At 39.6% G+C, this 23,020-nt stretch overlaps 1 protein-coding gene across 4 annotated transcripts in view; it reads right to left on the bottom strand.

The window, feature by feature from the left end:
• The window catches only part of KIAA0895 (KIAA0895 ortholog), a 44,760-nt gene extending 22,811 nt beyond the window's left edge, over positions 1 to 21,949 (bottom strand). For 2 of the 4 annotated variants that reach the window (XM_012496914.2, XM_003268931.4), the window contains exons 1-2: positions 21,620 to 21,949; positions 11,672 to 12,366 (exon numbers count right to left, since the gene is read on the bottom strand). In XM_012496914.2, the coding sequence (XP_012352368.1) occupies positions 11,672 to 12,366; positions 21,620 to 21,644 (720 nt within the window). In that variant the 5' untranslated portion in view covers positions 21,645 to 21,949. The other 2 variants (XM_030795714.1, XM_030795715.1) reach the window with 2 other exon arrangements.
• Between the last annotated feature and the right edge of the window lie 1,071 nt (positions 21,950 to 23,020).

Genomic DNA, 23,020 nt, shown 5'->3' with positions numbered 1-23,020 from the left:
ATGTGAAACAAGCAATCAAATACATTTTTGCCTTTTTAAAAACATTGAACAAAAAACCCCATATTTTTACTAAATTATTATCTCTATTCACAAATCAATCATTTCTGAATCTTTCCCTCTTTATAGAATGAGAATATATTTTTAAATTTTAGAAAAATTTTTCTTCACCAGAAGCATACAGTTGAAGAGAATATTTTAAATAAAGCTTTGCATATCTTATAGGCATAAAAACGAATTGATTTTCAGAGAACTAGAATCTACAGCAAAGAGGAAATAAAAGCAAAATGAGTAATTGTTCCACGTGAAGGAAATGGTCCTCCCTCTCTCCTCATCTGAATGTCACTTACAATGCCACACAAAATAGAATAGCACCATTATTCATATTACAGATCTGTCATCTCAGGATCCTGAAGCACTTTTATTCTCCACTATTAAAATTAGAACAGTATGTAATCAAATTCTTTTCAACCAATGGGGCTGGGACAATTGGATATCCACATTTAAAAGAATGGAGTTGGACCTCTATCCCATATCACATATAAAAATTAACTCAAAATGGATCCAAGACCTTAACCTCTTAAGAGCTAAAGCAATTAAACTGTTAGAAGCAAGCATAGGCATACATCTTCATGACCCTGGATTAGGCAATGGGATCTTAGATATGACACCAAAAACACAAACAACAAAAAGACAAGCTGGACTTCATCAAAATTGTGCTTCCAAGGATACTATCATAAAAATAAAAAGTGACCCGAAGAATGGGAGAAAATGTTTGCAAATTTCATATCGGATATCTGAAACATATAAAGAACTCCTGCAATTCAATAATAAGAACAAATAACTCAACTGAAAAATTGGCAAAGGATCTGAAATAGGCAATTTTCCAAAGAGGATATACAAATGGCCATTATTAACCATCAAGGAATTGCAGATCAAAAGCACAATGAGACACCACTTCATTCCCACTGGGATGTCTATAGAAAAAAAAAAGGGTTGATGAGAATGTGGAGAAACTGGAATGCTCACATGCTGCTGATGGGAAACTAAAATGGTATAATCACTTTGAAAAACAGTCTGGCAGTTCCTTAAAAGGTTAAACATAGAGTAATTATATGTACTAACAAGTGCACTACTAGATGTGGACCCAAGATAACTGAAAACATTTGTCCATAAAAAATGTGTATACAAATGTTCATACAGCATTAACAGCCAAAAAGTAGAAACAATCCAAATGTCTATCAAATTATAAAAAATAAAGAATGTAGTATATCTATACATGGAATATTATTCAGCAATAAAAAGTGCTGATGCATGCTAGAACACAGCATGGATAAACTTTGAAAACATTATGATAAGTGAAAGAAGCCAGTCACAAAGGACCACAGGGTATTGTATGATTCCATTTATATCGAATATCCAGAACAGGCAAATCCAGAAAGTCAGAAAGTAGACTGGTGGTTGCCTAGGGCTGGAAGGTTGGTGAGATGGGCAATGATTGCTAATGGGTACAGTGTTACTTTTTGAGGTGATGAAATGTTCTAGAATTAGTGGTTATAGTTGCACTAAATATATTAAAAATATATTAAAAACCACTGAACTGTACTCTGTTTATTTTTATTTATTTTATTTTACTTTTTTGAGACAAAGTCTCACTCTGTTGTCCGGGCTGGAGTGCAGTGGCACAATCTTGGCTTACTGTAACCTCCACCTCCTGGGTTCAAGCGATTCTCCTGCCTCAGCCTCCTGAGTAGCTAGGATTATAGGTGCCCGCCACCACACCCAGCTAATTTTTATATTTTTAGTAGAGACAGGGTTTCACCATGTTGGTCAGGCTGGTCTCGAACTCTTGACCTCATGATCCACCCGCCTTGGCCCCCCAAAGTGCTAGCATTACAGGCCTAAGTCACCGTGTCCGGTCTATTTTATTGTTTATAAATTTTTTTAGTTTAGTTTTACATTGCAGGAAAACTGCATACTTTAGTATGACATGTGAATTGTATCTTAATAAAGCTATTTTTTTAAAGGGAAGAGTAATCAAATAGCATAATTTAACATTGAAATCACTAATCCAGAAAAAAAATGTTTTCTATATAAAACTTTCAACACTGTCTTAGATAATAAAATTTCTGAAAAATCTCAATATTTTGTTTAATGACAAACTTTTGGTTTACTTGCTGATTTTGTTTACTGTTTAGCATTCTGGAAACCTGACTGTCAATCATGTGCTAAAAAACTATCTCCCTTCTCAACTGCAGTTTTCACTCAGTGAAAAACTACATACAATGAGGACACCAATATGATAGGGGGTAGGATGATGCTGTGGAAAGACTAGAAGTCAGAAGACCTGGTTTTACATTGGGGCCCCACCATTTGCTGACTGTGTGCTCTTAGGTTTGTCCTTGTACCTTTCTCAGGTGTAGGTTCTTCACTGGCAAAAGGGAGATTAAAATCTCTGCCCTATTTACCTCACAGAGTTGTGAAGACAAAATGAAAGCATGGAGGGTCTATGAATGTGCTTATTTCCCATATGACTGTAGAAAGTACTTAAGTTTTAACAGAAGATCACTGGGTTTTAATTTCAAAATTTAAGGTAATTGGTTTGCCCTCCAACTTTTTACTGAAGGTTATGTTTTTCCTGCCTTACTAGTTAATATACCACTCCAACTCTCCCTTCATTCCTCTCCTTTTCAGAAAATTCTAGAATCTAAAACTTTTCCCCCGCAAACAGAATAATCCCTAGGATCTCAGACAGTCCTTTTCTTTAAGCCAGTGTTTTCCAAACTTTCTTGAGGGAAAGCGGTCAACAAGATACTGTTTTTAAAAGGTTTCAAGGCCAAATTAGTTTGGAAAATATTAAACAAAAGACTCTTCTAAGCTTTTATTATACTATGTGTGGTGAATGTTGGAGATGAATATAATATTCTATGTCTTCCAACATGTATGGTTCCCTTTGCTTAGGTGGTGTTCCTCAGAACAGTCCGAAAATGGTTACTTCGGATAAGCATGGGATATATATACACACATATACATATTCTGGCTTTTTAAGCTTCTCAGAATGAAAAGCAAGATACTAAATGAGTTTTTCAATGCTGGTTATTGCTTCCTGGTAGCAAATTAGGTATATAAAGATTTGTGATTACTCAATCAGATCATTAGGCCTCCATTTAAGGTATTGTAGGCACAAACTAATGGGACAGTGGTAGTCACACACTAAAATCCCTTCAGCTGTAAGCAGCAATCACTGTGTAAAGCTACTGATTATAAGACATCTGGAAGAGGCAAAAGAAGAGCATATTTACATTCCAATGCTTTATAAAACACTGTGCTGGCCAAACAAAACATATATGCAGGCTGAACTTGACCCCTGGGTCACAAATCTGGATCCACTGTTTATAAAGTATTTCACTACATTTTTAACATACCAGCAAAAGGGACCATTCATTTATCTAGCTATTCCTCACCTTCTATGTGCCAATCACTGTCACTTTTATGCAGTTTTATATTTTAGAATCTAAGTCCCTGTTCTACCATTAGACTGGCAGAGATGACATATAAACAGATCCAATGTAGTAATACTTTGATGGAATTATAAATAAAGTATTGTGAGATCATTGAAAAATGGGAAATAGAAGTAGGGGATTAGAGGAAATAGAGGACATTCCATGCAAAAGGGGCTAATATCATCATAAGCATATAGAAACTAAAGAAAGTGAAATAGAGCTTGGTTTGACAAGACTGCAGGGTTCCCGGGATGGACAGGCACTGGGAAACTTGTTTATTCAGTGCCAGGAACTGCGCTTAATTCTGGGAATAGGTGAAATGAGAAAAACAAAGAAAAACACACATCTCTCAAGGAGGTTGGTCTGTGGGTAAAGACAAACAAGAAACTGAAGGATGGTAACAGTGGATAAATGCTGTGACAGATATTTACGTGAGATGCTGTGGGAGAATACAGTTGACCTTGGTATAAGGCCTTGCAGGCCATGACAAAGATTTTGAACTTTATCCTAAATTATGAGGAGCGCTGACGTTTTTTTGAAGAGGTGGGATGATCAAATTTGCATCGTAGGAAGACACTGACAGCAGTGTGGTGAGCAGGGGAGAGAGAGAAGGGAGCAAAAGTACTTTTGCCAACAATCCAGTTTTCTGTAACGTGAACTGCAGACTAGAACCAGATTGTAATAAAAAGAAACAAACCAAAATATTTCAAAATATTATATTCTACCTATGCAGAACCTAGAAAATAAATACATCTCAGACACTGACTATGCCTTCAATGAATGACACGGCCAGGCAAATTGTCACCTGCAACTTATCTGACAAAGTTGTCACCTGCAACTTATCTGACCCTGCTTGCCTCCACACACCCACCCCACACCTTACACCCCTCTTGTATTCTCGGCCGAATTTCTGTGTTATCAGGGCTAGGGGTATTCTGGATGTATAAAAGGGTGAGTGGGAAAATAAGAGGGTAACTGCTACCAGGATAAGATATTTATAAATGGCTTAATACCGCAGACTATTCTTTCACCACCTGCAAGGGGAAAAGCAGATATTCAACCTGTTTTGTTGAAGAGACTTTGTTAAGGTAAGAACCTGAGAATGTACATGTTAATCAAATTTTCAAAGGCAAATCAACAAAGCCTTTCAATGAGTCATCAAGGTCATATCTTCTTCCAAGGACATATAATCTGATTGGGGAGTTTCCATCTCTGATCTGTAAAAAAATCTTTCTTGCTATTTAGGTTAAGAAATAACCCCAGTTCTCCGATCTAATACACAAAGCTACTATGGAACATACTAAACTCAAAATTTTAAAAACCTTGTAACTTCAGCGTATCTGTGAAAGGTTTGTGATTTGCTAAACAGAATATCATGTCACCTAGGAAAAGGTATAATTTAAAGAAGGCTTACTTTTTCCTCCCCTTCATTGTTTTGACAACCTGAGATCTACAAAGATAAAATAATATTTCAATACTAGTACAATTATAACTTAGCTTTAAAGAAATTTTACGTCAAGACATCCTATTAGTGAAGGCAACATATTTCCAATTAAATTTTTTTTCTATCAAAAAAGAAAAATGAACATTTGACTTGTTTTAAAGCACAATAATGTAATATTATATATGTACCTATTATGTATGTGTTTTAATATAACAATGAATTGCCTATTCCATTCACACTATAAACGCTAAAATCAAAAGACTGTTTTCAGAGGATCACATTTAAGTCTTTGCCATACTAATCATTGATTCTAATAAAATGGAGCCTATGTTAAATAGAGCTGGTGAATCAGAGGTAGCAAAATGGCAATCCCAGTGGAAAATTTGGCCCACAGAGAGGTCTTCATTGGCCTGGACGGACTGTGTTTTTCTTTTCTTTTTTTTTTTTGAGACAGAGACTCATTCTGTCGCCCAGGCTGTAGTGCAATGTTGTGATCTTGGCTCACTGCAACCTCCACTTCCTGGGTTCAAGCAATTCTCTCAATCTTCATGTCAGCCTCTGAAGTAGCTGGGATTACAGGCATGCGCCAGCATGCCCAGCTAATGTTTGTATTTTTAGTAGAGACAGGGTTTCACTATGCTAGCCAGGCTGGTCCCAAACTCCTGGCCTCAAGCAATCCACCCACCTCGGCCTCCCGAAGTGCTGGGATTATAGCCATGAGCCACCATGCCCAGCCTCAGCCTGTGTTTTAACTGACTTGGGTATCAATGTTTACAAACTGGAAGACTTCATATAAAATTCAGGTTTCTACCTTCCCTTGAAAATCTCGCAGATACTAGTTCCAAACTGTGGCTCAAACGAAATAACTGCTCTCTGATTTCCAATTCACTACTGTACCCAGCCAGTTTCATTTACGATTTTTGCCCAGATCCTATAGGCATCTGAGTTTGTGAACCTATATACCATGACTATATAGTTTGCTAACCAAGGCAGATGAAAATCAGAATTTATTTCCTAACATAATGAAGTTGGTCCACATAGGTACTTACTTTTAAAATTTGAACTCTGGCTGGGTGTGGTAGCTCACGCCTGTAATCCCAGCATTTGGGAGGCCAAGGTGGGGGGATCACCTGAGGTCAGGAGTTCAAGACCAGCCTGGCAAACATGGTGAAACCCTGTCTCTACTAAAAGTACAAAAATTAGCTGGGCATGGTAGCATGTGCCTGTACTCCCAGCTATTTGGGAGGCTGAGGCAGGAGAATTGCTTGAACCTGGGAGGTGGAGACAGCAGTGAGCCAAGGCTGCATCACTGCACTCCAGCCTGGGTAACAGAGCAAGACTCTGGCTCATAAATAAATAAATAAATAAAATATGAAGTCTATAAATGCAAATGCACTGCTATGCCATAGAGTGTTGTGTGCTATGTTGCTCTGGTGTAGGGAAAAAGAGGCTGTCAGAATCACAGTCCTTTCCTTTTCTCTATTTTGGCAAAATGACTGCCAAATAAGAATGAAACCTCTATTTTAAATATATCTGAGGTTTCCAATAACTCTACTAAGTTACTCTTGACAGCACAGAACTATTAACTTCCACTAAATTTAAGTAGTAAAAAAAAAAATTTAGGGCCGGGTGTGGTGGCTCATGTCTATAATCCCAGCACTTTGGGAGGCCGAGGCGGGTGGATTACCTGAGGTCAGGAGTTCAAGGCCAGCCTGGCCAACATGGCAAAACCCTGCCTCTACTAAAAATACACAAAAATAGCCGGGCGTGGCAGCGCACGCCTGTAATTCCAGCTACTTGGGAGGACGAGGCAGGAGAATCTCTTGAACCCAGGCAGCGGAGGTTGTAGTGAGCTGAAATTGCACCACTGCACTCCAGCCTGGGCGAGAGTGAGACTCCATCTTAAAAATTAAAAAAAAAGAAAAAAGAACTTTTCTTGCAGCTTTCTTTTTCAACTCTTACCGCAACTATACTGTTTCACTCATGGATGTGTCTTTTTATAATAAATCAAGATATATCACTCTTAATGTTTTATTATTAGAAAGACAGTATGGGCCGGGCACGGTGGCTCACGCCTGTAATCTCAACACTTTGGGAGGTCGAGGTGGGTGGATCACTTGAGGTCAGGAGTTTGAGACCAGCCTGGCCAACAGATGAGGTGAAACGTCGTCTTTACTAAAAATACAAAAATTAGCCAGGCGTCGTGGCGGGTGCCCGTAATCCCAGCTACTCGGGAGGCTGAGGCAGGAGAATTGGTTGAACTTGGGAGGCGGAGGCTGCAGTGAGTGGAGATCGCCACTCTAGCCTGGGCAACAGAGTGAGACTCCATCTCAAAAAAAAAAAAAAAAAAGTATTATGTTTGTAGTTAGTAAATTATGACTTTGTTCTCATCAGAACCTCTGCTTGCTCTGAGACATACAGCGTTCTGGCTTTTCCTGATTGCTGTTTTTCTTCCCAGAAGGTGCCTTGTCTATGCTTTCCCCTCAAGATGCTACAGGTCAGGCCCGGTGCAGTGGCCCATACCTGTAATCTTAGCACTTTGGGAGGCCAAAGCCAGAGGATCACTTGAGCTCAGGAGACCAGCCAAGGCAGCATAGTGAGACCCCCCCAACCTATCCAAAAAGTTTTAAAAAACTAGCCTGGTGTGCTGGTGCACGCCTGTAAGTCCCAGCTACTGGGGCTGGGGGCTAAAGTGGGAGGACTGCTTGCACCCAGCAGTTCAAGGCTGCAGTGAGCTATGATCACACCCCTACTCTCCAGCTTGGGAAACAGAGCAAGACCCTGTCTCAAAAAAAGATGCTACAGGTCTTTTGGTGACAGGGCTAATTTTACAGGTGAGCAATTGTTAATATGTAATCTTCTGAGAGTAAGCTGTTCATGAAAACAGCTGTTTTTTGTTGGCAAAGCTTTAGTACTAACTTTGTTTTTCACCTTGGGGGAGAATAGAGAGGTTGCCAGAATCATGGGAAGATACTCCCTGTTTATGCTTTTTTTTTTTTTTTTTTTTGAGACAGTGTCTCACTCTATCACTCAGGCTGGAGTGCAGTGGTGCGATCTCAGCTCACTGTAACCTCCACCTCCCAGGTTCAAGCGATTCTCCTGCCTTAGCCTCCCAAGTAGCTGGGACTACAGGCGCCTGCCACCACGCCCAGCTAATTTTTGTATTTTTAGTAGAGACGGAGTTTCACCATGTTGGTCAGGCTAGTCTCGAACTCCTGACCTCAAGTGATCCGCCTGCCTCGGACTCCCAAAGTGCTGGGATTACAGGTGTGAGCCACTATACCCAGCCTCCTTGTTTATTCTTAAAGTATCCATTTTACCTGAAGATAGGCAATTTACATTTTTCTTTATTAGAATAAAGATACAATATGAAGTATGATGCAAAACTCACATGAACTTAAGATAATATACAGATTTTATCTGAACTATTTACTGTTCAAGAGCACCACTAAGAATCTACTTCTGACCCACTGGTGAGGATGCACCTAACCCCAGGTAGCTTTCTGCAGGCTCTAATTCCAGATCCCTTCCTTAGCACCTATGAAGCACTGTACTCTTTTCTGCAAAGGTCCAAAGCCACAGAAAACAGACATCTTGAGTTTCTGTCAAGTTTAAACAGACATCTTGAGTTTCTGTCAAGTTTAAACATATCTAAGAGTCAGGAAGCTGAGGCTACCATGGCTGCCAGCATGCAGCAAGGCAGGGCTCAGCAGGCTCCACCTAGAGTTATATTCCAGTCCTGCAGCCTGCTGTATGTCCTGTATCACCTCAGTGGTCTGAGTGCCTCCCTAGGGACATACTGCCTAGACCAAAAAACCTGAGGCCTGGAACTCCTTGACAATGATGGGGAAAATAGAGCATGAGCACTGCCTCGGTTCCACTGTGGCAGACTTATCTGTGCGTGAAAGTCTAGCATCATACCGCTAATCTGTGCACTTAAGAGGACCACAATCATCCTCCAAAACAATACAGATTGCCTGCTTTACCAAGATCCGGATTGTGAAACTCAAGAGACTGTCAGCTGGGGGTTGGCAAGGCCTCAAACGTAGAAGCCAGAGACCATGGGGCTAGTTGGCCATCCTGGCCCCTTTGGGTATCATGTTTCTGAGTCCTGGAAACCAGCCTTGAAGCTGCTGCTTTATCTAAGGAGGAGATGGATGTATGATATCATGTCATTATTCACTCGGTAGCTGAAGAAGAATTTAAGTATATTTTCCCAGAGGTCTTGTACCATGTATTTCTTTGATTAAAGTGGTTTAAACAGTATACTTGGCATTTATTGAGAATATTCTCCCAAATGGTGGCATTTGTAGTACAAGTCAGCTAAGATTGCTAGTGCTACTCAGAAGTCTCAAGCAATTCAAGTGTAGGATTAATCTCCTAAAGCTGGAATTGGGTCAAAATTAAAATTGCAAAGCCACAGGCCAAGCAATGTCAATTCTCAAACTGTGGGGCTGCTGAGGCTCCCAAATTGCCTTCCAGAGAAATCAAAGAGCATTCTCTTTAATCTAATGGTTGGAAATCTCTTTCCCAACAGGCAGGGGTGGGGTAGGTCTCCAAATTAAGGAACACTGGTAAATAAATCTCAGCCATCTCTTTCAGCATCAGGGAGAAAATGCAAACAGGATTTTTATCATTGTAAAATTTATATTTGTGAAATCCTTGTTCAATCGACTGCAATTTCCACACACACAAAAAAAATCACATGTAAGAATGACTGCCAAATAGAAATAAAAATAACAGCTAACCTCTTTATGAGTGCTTTTTAGGTGCCAAGCACGATGATAACTGCAATATATGTGCTAAGCATTCTCTCATTTAATTATCAAAATAATCTCCTAAAGTAGGTATTTTCTTTACTCCATTTTACAATGTGGAAGTAGTACAGCCTAAGAGAGGATTATGTAATCACTATGTTAATGCTGTCTTCTCCCATCCAAAAGTGCCACTTTATATTAGTAAGTTATCAATTTGAATCACAATTTTTAGCACAATCTCAGCACATTTTTAAAAAAGCAAATACCCATTAAAGAATACAGAAGCTGGCCGGGTGCGGTGGCTCATGCCTGTAACTTTGGGAGGCCGAGGCGGGCAGATCACGAAGTCAGGAGATCAAGACCATCCTGGCTAACACGGAGAAACCCCGTCTCTACTAAAAATACAAAAAATTAGCTGGGCGAGGTGGTGGGCGCCTGTAGTCCCAGCTACTCGGGAGGCTGAGGCAGGAGAATGGCGTGAACCCCAGGGGGTGGAGCCTGCAGTGAGCCGAGATCGCACTGCACGCCAGCCTGGGCGACAGCAAGACTCCGTCTCAAAAAAAAAAAAAAAAAAAAAGAACACAGAAGCAGTAGAAAAGAGACCCTAACAAAGGAAATACCATGATTAAAATTATTTTAGTCTTTACATAATGGCTTTATATAATTAAGTTTTACATAATGGCTTCAAAAGACTGGCCAGATTCCACGTTATCTATAATAAACAGCAAAATATCTGCTGGCCGCGAGACCAAATAACTATTATCAGCAAAAATGCTAAAATAGGGCATGCACCACAGGCGAGAGGAATCATGCAGTTTTACCTATCTGTTTTACAAACAGATTTTCAGTCACTGACAATGCCAAGTTGAAGCTATTATAAAAACCTGAACAAAGTTAATTTGACCAAATATCGTCGGCCTTTAAGATCTCAAAACTCTGCCCTGCAGATAAACATTAGCTAATTTCTTCTCAAATGCTTAAATGAGGTTCTGAAATGTTTTATAGCCCTGTAAAACACAAAACCGCTAAGGGCTTAAAGTGAGCAATTTAAAAGTATTATTCATATCGTTCACATCATAATTTGCTAACCTTGAAGATAATTTTGAAAATCCCATTATTTTTATCTTTGAATAAGTGCTTAAATATTTATTTGATGATGATTAACAATTTCATGAACAAGTTCATGGACAAGAATCAAGCTTCGGTTCCCAAACTACTTACCAGAGCCTAAGCAAGCCAGGAATTTAACACAATAGGAAGAACCAGGGATTGCATCCTCCATCTAAGACATTAAAAAATCAATTAGAGGCCAGGCATGGTGGCTCACACCTGTAACCCCAACACTTTGGGAGGCCAAGGCAGGCAAATCACTGGAGATCAGGAGTTCAAGACCAGCCTGGCCAAAATGGTGAAACCCCATCTTCACTAAAAACACAAAAATTAGCTGGGTATGGTGGCGGGTGCCTGTAGTCCCAGCTACTTGGGAGGCTGAGACACAAGAATCACTTGAACCCGGGAGGCAGACGTTGCAGGGAGCCAAGATCGCGCCACTACACTCCAACCTGGGCACAGAGCGAGAATCTATCTCAGAAAAAAACAAAAAAGAAATCAATTAGAAAACAAAAACGTACTGTGGGCTACCCAACACTTGTCTGTAGGCGGCTAAATTGGCCACAAGTTTGTAACTCCCACATGAAAGCTTAGAACCAGAATCTGAAGCTGTTTTCCTAATAAAATTGCTTCCTGTCACAAAGAGTCTATATAACAAATTATAAATTTTGATGAATGCAATGTAGTTTATATACAGGTGATACTCATCTTGTCACATATTTACATGTCCTGAGTGGGAATTAACCATAACATAGAAATAATTTGAATATTTTTAAATGTCTTTGTTTTTGCTTATAAGATCACAGATAACTGTTTTTAGTACATAAAAATGAACTATCACTATTGAAATGGCATTTTACCTGCTTAAGAAATCGGTCAGATGCGTGGCTGTGCTTAGCTAATACGCTTGGCAGAGCAGGATTGGCATACTCAAACTGAGGATTGTAGGTATAGTCAGATTTGAAGAATCTCAGTTTTTCTTTCTCTAAGTTGGTGGGTTTTATAGCAGTTAATATACAAAATTTCTTCCCAGAAAAGTCATCTCCCTTTTCAAAGCTTCTAGACAGCTGAGGCTGTGGTTTTGGCTTTGGAAGAGTGGAGAAATGGCACCACTTGACCTTGCTTTTGGGTTTAGGTGGCAGTACTATGCCGTTCCCTGTAACAGAGATATCATGTGTAAACTTTACAGGACTTGACGCTGAACTAGTGACAAAAACAGCAGGCCGCCTCTCCAGGCAGTACCAAGTACCACTGCTTGTCACAGGCACCAGGGCTTTCATCCTGCGAGGATCTTTGCTACGAGAAGTGTTAGGAGATTTGCTGGGTTTTCTACATCTTTTGGAGTAGGTGGAGGAAGACTGTTTTTGTGAATGATACTTTTTTTCCTCCTTGCTCTGTAGTAGGACATTGTAACTACTGGTTCCAGTTGTGAAAATGTCTTTTAGCACTCCCGAGGATAAATGTGAAATGCTTCTTTTGCTGTCAATGATCAATGAATCTTCTGCATTTAGAATAGACTTCTTAGCAAGTTCTTGCTCAGGCCAGTGAAGCTTTTCTGTGTTAATAAACAAAATCAAAACAAAAGAAATAACAAAGATACCAGATGAAGCAAACTGTTTATTAGGAAAGGTATTCTGAAGATTCTTTAAACTTCGTAATTTTGCAGTAATCATTAGAAAAAAACATTTTAAATATTAAAAGGACACATTACTAAACTTTGGTCATGCTAGATACTGTCATTTCTCTTCTCTATGAGTATATATGTTAAATTATCTACAAAAATCCTCAGCTTCAAACCACTTAGATGATCAAAGTCTAATATGTAAGATAATATACATAAATAATCTGAATACTTGGTTCTACAAAAGAATGTAGATTTCAGCTGGGTGCAGTGGCTCACACCTGTAATCCCAGCATTTTGGGAGGTCGAGGCAGGCAGATCACTTGAGCAGGAGCTGGAGACCAGCCTGGCCAACATGGTGAAACCCTGTCTCTAGCAAAAAATACAAAAACTAGCCAGGTGTAGTGGTGCACCCCTGTAATCCCAGCTACTCAGGAGGCTGAGGCATGAGAATTGCCTGAACCCGGGAGGCAGAGGTTGCTGTGAGCTGAGATCGTACCACTGCACTCCAGCCTGGGTGACAGAGTAAGACCCTATCTCAAAAAAAAAAAAAAAAAAAAAAAAAAAAAAAAAAAAAAAGAATGTGGATTTCATAGAAATATTTTAAAATAGTATTTTCTGTAATAAAGTAAAATCCAAGGCACTTTCAAAGACAATACAATCTTGAAATTTGGAAATATATATAAAGGTAGCTATCAGTAAAAGAAGGACAACAAAGCCTTATTTACTCAAAAACCACTGTTAAGATTAAACAGATGGCATCTTCAAGCACGTTTTAGTAATGTTGCTTAGTATGAATAACTGGTTGATTTTCTTCATAATTCTAAGCTGTACGTTAAGGTTAAAGAAAAACAAGGGTTTTTTTCTTGGCAAGTTAGAAAAACAAATTTTAATAACTATTACAAAGGTATTAATATATCAAATGGCAAGTGAAGGAGAGGACAGCTTTGTTTTTAGAACTCACAAGTGCTTTAAACAGGTAAGAATCACTGGATATACTGTTGTGCATTCACTACTTTAAAACTGTGTTGATCTGCATTCTTTCATTTAACAAATACATAGAATACTACTAATTCAGCACATGGCTCTGATAAACAACTGTATAAACACATTGTTCTTACCTATAACCAGCTTCTAATCTGGCTCTGAAGACAAGGCATTCCTATGAAGATTTCAACAATAATACAATGTAGTATATAATTAAACATGAAAAACAAAAGACACAAACAATAACCTACAGTTCAGATGAGGAAGGAAGCAATGTGAAGAGAAACAGATGAGATTTCAAGTAGGCCCTTAAGGGTTTTCAGACTCAATTCTAAACTGATGAAGAGTTTGTCTTAAATACATCTCATCTGAACAAGACTCCAGCTCAACTCCTGTCAATAAGTGTTCACTGAATAAACAAATGAATAAATAAATGACCCTAAACATGCAATTCTGCAACCATTCTGAATAAATATGTACGTGTAGTTCTGGGACCATTCAAATATGAGATTACTGCAGACATGAAAACATAACAGGAAAGACCCTAAACCAGTAGTTCTTAACAGAAGGCGATTTTACCCTCCAGGGAACATTTGGTAATGTCTAGAGACATTTTGGTTGTTATAACTGGGGAGAGGCTACTGGCATCTAGCAGGTAAAGGCCAGGGATGCTGCTAAACATCCTTCACTGCATACGACAATCTCCTACAACAAAGAAATATTCATTCCAAAATGTCAACAGTATCAAGGTAGAGAAACTCTGATCTAAATGTTAGTTTTTAAAACCCAGGAGTCATAGAGTCTAGGGTAAAGAGACAGTACCAAAGTAGATAATAATCCAAATATGTAAGGTATGTAAAAGTCCTTTTACTTACATTTTCTAGGCCAGCATGTGAAATCTGAATTCTGGTGTCTAAAAGATAACACACAGGTATCTCTAAAGCTTGCAGGGGCTAAATGTCTATTGTATGTGTAAGTTTAGAGGTAGGAGCTAGATCACATAGGGTCATGTTGAAGACAGGTTGTACAAAGAAGCTGTTCAATAAATGTTAAAGACTCAGCAAGACAAAATTAACTGGACAAATAAACAAAATGTTCATCATAGGCTGGTAGCTCCCAGTTTCTCAGGAGTTTCATAGACTTACATGTTGCCAACTAACATTATTGCCAGGAATAATGTCGGTTTCCCTAAAACGACACCACAAGCTTAGGAGACAAGAGGTGATAATGAAAAGAAAACCGAAATAGACACGAAAAGGGAAAGAGTGAAAGAACTCAAATAAGCATAAGCCTAGGAAGTAGGGTAAGGACTAGGCGTAGCTGGAAAGGTAAAGGGAGGAAATCAGGTTGTTTTCTCAGTTGATCTTCATAATAAAAAGGGACACAGTTACATCAAATTAAAATCAATAAATAATACTACTCTGAAGAATTTCTGTTTTGATGATTCATTACATATATGTTGTACTGATTTTTTAAAAATGAATACTCAATGTGAAAATGCTCTCTGTTTTCTAAGACTTAGTAGCTTTATGACCAAAGAACTGAGCTTGCTGAGTTTTTTGTCGTAAAGCATCAGTGACCTCCAAATTCATAATTTTGTGCCATCTGAAACAGCCTACACATTTCCAGATACAAAAAAAAACTGTCCTAAACCACCTGTCAAAATACTCAAGGAGGAGTGAAGTATGGCAGCGGGGTGACAGTATATGCCTGACAGAACCTCTCTCCCTAGGAATTACAGCATTTCAGTTCACTTGCTAATTATCTCCTGAGAAGCCTAGCACGAATCCTTTTGAAGCTCCATCTGCTGCTGAATAAAGTTTGGGAGTGTTAATGGTCTATTTATTTTACAAATGCCAATCCTGTTAAATGCTGGATAGCCCATGAAGTTCATAAAAGTGGGGCACATGGTCCTTCACACAACTCATATAAGATGGATATAAATTAATTTCTCAGAGTCACAGTAATTGTATTTCAGTTGCATTAAAAAGTATCATAGAACCTAAGAGATTGTTTTTGTAATTTTAAATACTATTGCTTATTTTGTGAAAAAAAGACTTTTGAACATGGTTAAGAACACTAAGAGGCTGATAACATTTGACACAATTTATTAAAGAACATCCTATTCTCTGAATCCTTTTTCCTGAAAAATTAAAACATTTTAAAAGCATAAACAGACTTATTTGGAGGAAGTGGAACCCGTGTTTTCCCAGAAAAGTAATAAGGTAATTAAAAAGCATACTTTCTCACATTAAAGGCAGTCATTATATAATGTAAAACTTAGCTATAAGAAATCTGTTTCACTATAATATTGGAGAGAATGAAAATAATTTGATAGAAGAAAATTGTTCACCCCAACCTGATTACTCATACTGAAGAAAAAAGGGTAAATAATATTTGTACATTAAAATTGATAGTCTATTCACAAGTAGGTGAATATACTGAAGTTACCAACACAATGAAAGCTTAGTATATATCTAGAACAGGAGAAAAGGATACCAAGATTCCTGACATCCATTCCCAGCTCTTTCAATGACCTCTCTGTAATATTAGCCTAATCATTAAGCCCATCGGTACCTCCCGTTCCCCATCTAAAAGAATGGGGGAAAGGGAGACACTGCTCTCTAAAAGTAGTGTTTCACAACTGTGAGTAGGTGAGGTTTCATAGTAATCAGGAGGTCTCTGGCTGAAAAGGAAGATCACAGAAACAAAGCCTGGTAGCAAATACTATTCAACCAGTTTTGACCTACAAATGGAAATTTCATATGGTTCACTAATAGTTATGAAACCTGAGAATCTGGGATAATTTTATACCACAAAACAACAGGTTACTTCATTACAAACAAAAGAAAGGCCAAAACAAAACAAAATAATCCCCAAACATGATAAACTTTAATTTTATCAAGACTTTCATCACTAAAAACTCAAAAGAAGCCAGGCACAGTGGCACATGCCTGTAGTCCCAGCTATTCACGAAGCTGAGGCTGGAAAATTACTTGAACCCAGGAGTTTGAGTCCAGCCTAGACAACATAGCAAAACTCCAACTCTAAAAAACAAACGAACAAACAAACAAACAAAAACACCTCAAACAATATCAACAGTAGAAAGGATAAATTGTGGTACGCTCATACAACAGAAAACTATACGACAATGAAAAGAGAACTGACGTTGTAAGCAACAATATGGATGTATCTCAGACAATGTTGAGCAAATGAAGCCACATCAAGATTATATAGTGTATAATTCTGTTTATATGTAGTCCAAAACAGCAAAACTAATTTATGGTATTAGACGTCAGAATAGTTACCTTTGAGGGGTGAATCATAATCTAGGAGGAGATACCAGGAAACCTACTAGGTGCTGAAAATGTTCTCTATCTGTTCTGGGCAATGGTTATGTATGTACAAAGTCATTGGGCTGCACATTTAAGACTTGCAAACTTTAAGTTACACTTTAATTTTTTTAATGGTGTATAAAATCAGTATCCTTAAAAACATATTTATTGCTCAATTTGTCTGCACTGTAACAGATAATCTATTAACTATAGTATCTCTAAATTCAATAGCAACCAATGTAGCTTATCGACTGTAAGAAAATGAGACGAAAGGCACTGCTGATGTCATTCAGGAATTCAGAAACTTGACTGTACTTTAGGATTCTTAAAAATTTCACAGCCCCAGGTAAGAGCAATTCAGTGCTGCTCTATTAGTAACTTATAATGGGACATTGTTGTTTTGGGGTCAGAAACTTGTGTTTGTTGTTTTTACAGTTAGAAATATACAGAGTAGTCTAGATACTTTTATTGGTGATGGTTGTGGTAAGAGTGAGCATTATACATCATCTAAAACAACACTGAATGTGCCAGAAACAAACTTTCCCATGGCTTTCCCTCGGGATGGACAAAACTCCTAACCATGGTCTATGAGGTCACTCTTGGTCAGATCCTTCTGCCTCTGCAGCCTCACCTCACACTGTGTTCCTCAATTTTTCCACTCCAGCCTTCTCTCGCTTTGACCATATCTCATCCTATGCTCTCTCCGAACATACTTCTTCACACGCTGCTCCCTGTGTCTGCTGGGCCCTTCTATCCCTCTCTTTGTTAGATTAATATCCACTCATCTTTCAGTTCAAATAGCACTTGGTCAGGAAACCTTCCTTAACTTTTTCATTTTAGACCCTCACAACACCTTGTATCTCTTCTTTGAAGTACTTTATCACGGTTGCAGGTTTATATTTGTTGTATGACAGACTTCCTCAACAATGAAATTATAAGCTCTTTTACAACATACATCTGTGTTTGGTTTTGCTTATTCACTGTCCTGCTTATGAAAGGGGGGCCAGAGAGGTAGACAAGGGAAGAGAACATTTGAGAGGAAAGAAAGGGTAAAAGACCTAGTTGCCCGACGGTTGAGGAAAAAATTATCCCAGGAAGGTAAAAGAAAAATGAAACAATTAGTGATGTTGAAGACCACATGGTAGGTACCTGCTGATGTAGAACAAATATGAGCTATGTGCCTAGGTATATTCACCCTGTATGGCCTAACGCTGGCCTTAAGACTTTCATTTCCAGTATTTTTAAACATTCATCTTTGATATAAAGACATTTCATTTCTGGAATGACTCATTAATCTCTTCTTACATCACATACAAAATAAAGCCGATAGGAAATCATAAATGAACATAATCTTATATGGTTTCTCACAGCATTTTGTTAATGAATGAACTAGATGCCTTCTATTTTGAAAACAACAAATTTTTATTCAAGTGAAATATGATTTTCCCAGGTAAAAATTATTACATACTTGCCTGTGATTAAAAATCTAAAACCAACACTTGAGCAAACCATCGGATAATGTCACATTGATATTACATGAAATCTTGATGTTGGATTTTGTGGCTCAAATCAGTGTACAGTCAGTGTAATAGTGAGCTGATTTTCCTAGTAGTTGACAACATGGGCTTTGGAATGGAGTTGTCTGGTATGAATCTTGGCTCTGTTTATTAATAGCTATTACCCTGACCAAGTTACATAACTTCTTTGTGCTATAGTTTCCTTATCTGTAAAATGGGATAATAATAATAATAATACATACTTCATAGTATTATTGTAAGGATTTTAAAAGTTAATATGTGTGAAGTGCTGAGAAGAGTGCTGGACTATAGGTAGGCAGCCTTTGTTAACTATTATTAGTATCACATTAAATATTATATTCAGCTCCTATAGAAACACCGCATGGAAAAATGTACATAGGGAAATATTCTGAATCATTAAATTTGAATTCCAAGGCAAATTTCATGTTAATAAGGTAATTAATCTATATTTTAGAATCAAGATTTTTAGTGGCTTTAGTGTAATCAACCCTTTTTTTTTTTTTTAATCCCGGAAGCTAAAGTAGAATCTTTTTTTTTTTTTTTTTTTTTGTGACAGGGTCTCACTCTGTGGCCAAGGCTGGAGTGCAGTGGCAATCCTGGCTCACTGCAACCTCTGCCACCTGGGCGCTCAAGTGATACTCCTGCCTCAGCCTTCCAAGTAGCTGGGACTACAGGTGCAGGCCATCATGCCCGGCTAATTTTTTAATTTTTTGTAGAGATGGGGTTTTGCCGTGTTGCCCAGGCTGGTCTTAAACTCCTGAGCTCAGGTAATCCACCCGCTATCTGCCTCACAAACTGCTGGGATTACAAGTGTGAGCCACTGCACCCAGCCTGAGAACCTTCTTCTGTAAAAGGCCATGAGAAGTCAAAAAAACCTTTTCTGATTTGATTCCATTTTTAAACAGCATAGATAGCATATACTAATAAGTCAAAAGTGGGCAAGATATTATATAGGAAGTGATTTCAGAAACAAGTAATTGCTTCATTCCTGAAATATAAGATGAATCTGTTCTATATTTGTAACGACTTTTAGAGCTGAAAAAAAAATGAACACATTTCCATCAGTACTCTTACCACAATCAAGTTCTGCTAACCAGAAAGAAGAACATGGCCATCTTAGATACCAATGAATCATGACGGAATGACCAGGTGAGAGGAGGGCACGTTTTCAGCTTAACTCTCTACGTAAGTTTCTGGCTGTCCAAATTGGGTTTTTCTGATATCGCAGTGAAATGCTGGGCACAGGGCTCTAGAATTATTTCAACTAGTTAAGTATATTTAAGAGAGAAAGTAGTCTGAAAAATGACCCAGTTATTTTTAAAGGAATTGTAAATTAGAGGCCTGAATGGTCTCAAATGGCTATTTGAACTTTATTGTACTATAGAAATTCACTGCCAAATTGTCTACCTCAGGGTTTGCAAACATACAGGGTAAATGTACCGCCACTAAATTATAGGAAGGGAAATGAGACAAGAGGAGTGGGTCTACTACTTTCTAAAGTATCTCTTCTCAAACTTCTAACTCAACATGTTGACATATCAAGAGATCACTTTGAATGACTAATTGATCAGAGTATCTACTTTCTAATACTAATATTATTTTATATGTATCTCTACAGTGTTTGTTATGGTTTGGGAAAATAATTTTAATCTATGTGATTTCTCAATCAAATAATGTGCACTGTGACAGAATCTATATTTTTCTTCAAGGCACTGGTTCTCATGGAGAAGGAGATGTTGCCCTCCCCCACACCCCTGCCCAATTGTGATTTTTAATTGTCACAATTATGGGGGCGGGGCAGAGAACAGCATCCCACAAGGAAGAATTATCTTGTCCAAAGTTAACAGTGCTAGGCTGGGCACAGTGGTTCATGCCTATAATCCCAGCACTTTGGGAGGCCGAGGTGGGAGGATCACCTGAGGTCAGGAGTTCCAGACCAGCCTGGTCAACATGGTGAAACCCTGTCTCTACTAAAAATACAAAAATCCGCAGGGCGTGGTAGCATGCGTCTGTAATCCCAGCTACTCGGAGGCTGAAGCAGGAGAATCGCTTGAACCCGGGTGGTGGAGATTGCAGTGAGCAGAGGCAGCGCCCCTGCACTCCACCCTGGGTGACACAGCGAGACTCCGTCTCAAAAACAACAACAAAGTTAATGGTGTGGAGGTTGAGAAACCTTGCTCCATATTTAGGAGGTATGGTACTTTTAAGTAACTTTTGACATTTCAATTGTGTTTTAAAAGTAGCATCTACATGAAATCACATTTTTAGAAATTCTAATGCCAATTAAAGTTGCCTTTTCGATCTCAGATCCTGTAACTATGCCTCCTGTCAACATAAATGATATACATCGTGGCAATGTCATGACTGCACAAATCAACTCCGTATAACACTGAACATGAAATAAAACAGTATAAAATTAAAATCATAAATATTTTCACTGGAAAGAGGTTTGGTTTTTCAGTTAGAATGCTCACAGAAAAATAGTCTGTTAGGTACTGCATTGCTTTAAAATTTAAAATTCCGGCTTTATTTTGGCACTAGTTTGAGGAGTAAGTATTTCCCTTTACTCCGTTGTTCTTCGTCATAATTCCGAACTGCCAAAACCCTGCCTTGCAGAAATGTTTGCGTACAGAATCAAATGCTGGGAAAATGGCCTAGAAAATTACTCTAATATTATGTAAGCTTTTTTTAAAAATGGCTAACACGCATAGCGATTTACAAATAGTAAGAGTCAAGTTCTGTGCTCCCAGAGATTGAACTGAATTTTTAAAAATGCAGGTAAACTTTCAGACTTTCTGACCTGGGGTCTGTTTAAAGACCCATGTTTTACACTTGGTATAATCCGTACTGTAAAATAGCCTATTAATAATATCAACTCAAAACGTTCTAAGAATAAAAGCATACACACACAAATATACACAGTATAAATACTGAAATATACAGATTGTTCTTTCGCTTAGCTTATTTTTTCTGAACATTCTAGAAAATTATGAAGCTTAATCACACCCCTAGCGTGTTTTGAAATAGGATTTAACAATCTTTGGATTGTACCTTTGTAAGACCAGCAACCGGTCTAATATTATAATATTTTTCATGAGATTCTACAGCATGTACTTACTGATAAGTGACGAAAGGAAATGAGGCCGATTTCTCTATTCCCTACATAGGTTTTTCGCGAGCGCCTCCTGCGCGCCCCGCAGGGGTCGGGGCGCAGGGTAGAGTCCCGAGCGGCGCGCCCAGCCAGTGGCTACCATTACCTGAGCCCCCGGCGGCAGGACCCCGGTCCGCCCCGCACCCTCGCCGCGGCCAGCCCTTCCCTGCACTCACCCGTCACGCGAATGGACTCCAGCATCGTCGCCCCGAGGCCCGGGGCGGCGGGCTCCGCGGGCTCAGGGGAAAGGGCCACGCAGGGGCGGGCGGGCGGGCGGCCTCTAGCCTCTGACCCGGGCCTCGGCGGCGGGGGCGCGGCGGGAAGCGGCTCTCCGATACCTGAAGCAGGATAAGGAGGGTAAGGGCGGACGAAGACGTACGGACACTGACTGTGAGCAGCGCTTCCACCAGCCTGTAGCTGCTGGAAGGTACACACGGCGGCCTTACGGTGCCCAGCAGCGCTTAGAACCTGCCACTGTGACGTAGCCGCTCCGCCGGTTGCTAGGAAACTGCCCCCGGGGTCCGCGCGCGCTGGGCTTCACGGAGCCTGCGCGCCGCTGGGGGCGCTCGTGCGACGAAGGCCGGCGGGCGGCGAGAGAGAGTGGGAAGAACTACAACTCCCGGCGTGCACAGCGCGGGCCAGTGCCGCCGGGGCTTGTGGCTGTGCCCGCGAGCGGCTGGGGTCTCCAGCCAGTGGGATAACGCATGTTGACTGATCTTTCAGAGACGTTTGTACCCGTTCAAAGGGGACTTAACTCCATGCTGCGCTGTGACACTCGGCCCTAGCTGCAAATAGCAAAGCCAGTCTCCCCGTCCTTCCCCTTACGAGGTGCGGGGAAGCTAAAACACGTTTAGGTTGAGCTAGTAAGAGTGAAACTGCAGGAGGCTCAATGACCACTTGACAGTACCTCAGCATACTATCCTTAATGCTGAAATTCACGTGATTCTGCAATTGACAGGTGCCGAACGTTATTTTCAGTTTATTATTTATTTTCACATTAGCAAGTGTGAAAAATTAATCTTTTACAATAACTATGGGAAGCGGGCCGCGGTGGCTCATGCCTGTAATCCTCGCACTTTGGGAGGCCAAGGCGGGTGGATCGCTTGAGGCTAGGAGTTGGAGACCAGCCTGGGCCACATGGCGAAAACCCATCTCTACTAAAAACACAAAAAATTAACAAATCGTGGTGGCGCTCTTCTGTAGTCCCAGCTACTCGGGAGGCCGAGGTGGGAGGATTGCTTGAGTCCGGGAGGTGGGAATGCAGTGAGCCATGATCGCGCCGCTGCACTCCAGCCTGGGTGACAAAGTGAGACTAAAAAAAATAAAAAATACAGTGGGAATGGGAAATGTAGACTAAACCATTCAACAAACATTTTTTGAGACCCTAACGTGTGCAAGGTTCTGAGTCAGGCTTTGAGGACATCAAGGGAAATGAAATAAGCCTAGCGGAGCTTACAGTTTAGGAGGAGCTGAGATAGTGCTGGCAACTGTCAGTCTTCAGACAGTTAAATTTTATCTTCATCCTCAAGGCTGAGGTAGGACATGGAAATAATTGGGGTGTGTTTTCAAACTCAGGA

This window comes from Nomascus leucogenys, chromosome 17, assembly GCF_006542625.1.
Source record: "Nomascus leucogenys isolate Asia chromosome 17, Asia_NLE_v1, whole genome shotgun sequence".
NCBI classification, from domain to species: Eukaryota; Metazoa; Chordata; class Mammalia; order Primates; family Hylobatidae; genus Nomascus; species Nomascus leucogenys.
This window is presented reverse-complemented; position numbering and strand designations above follow the sequence as displayed.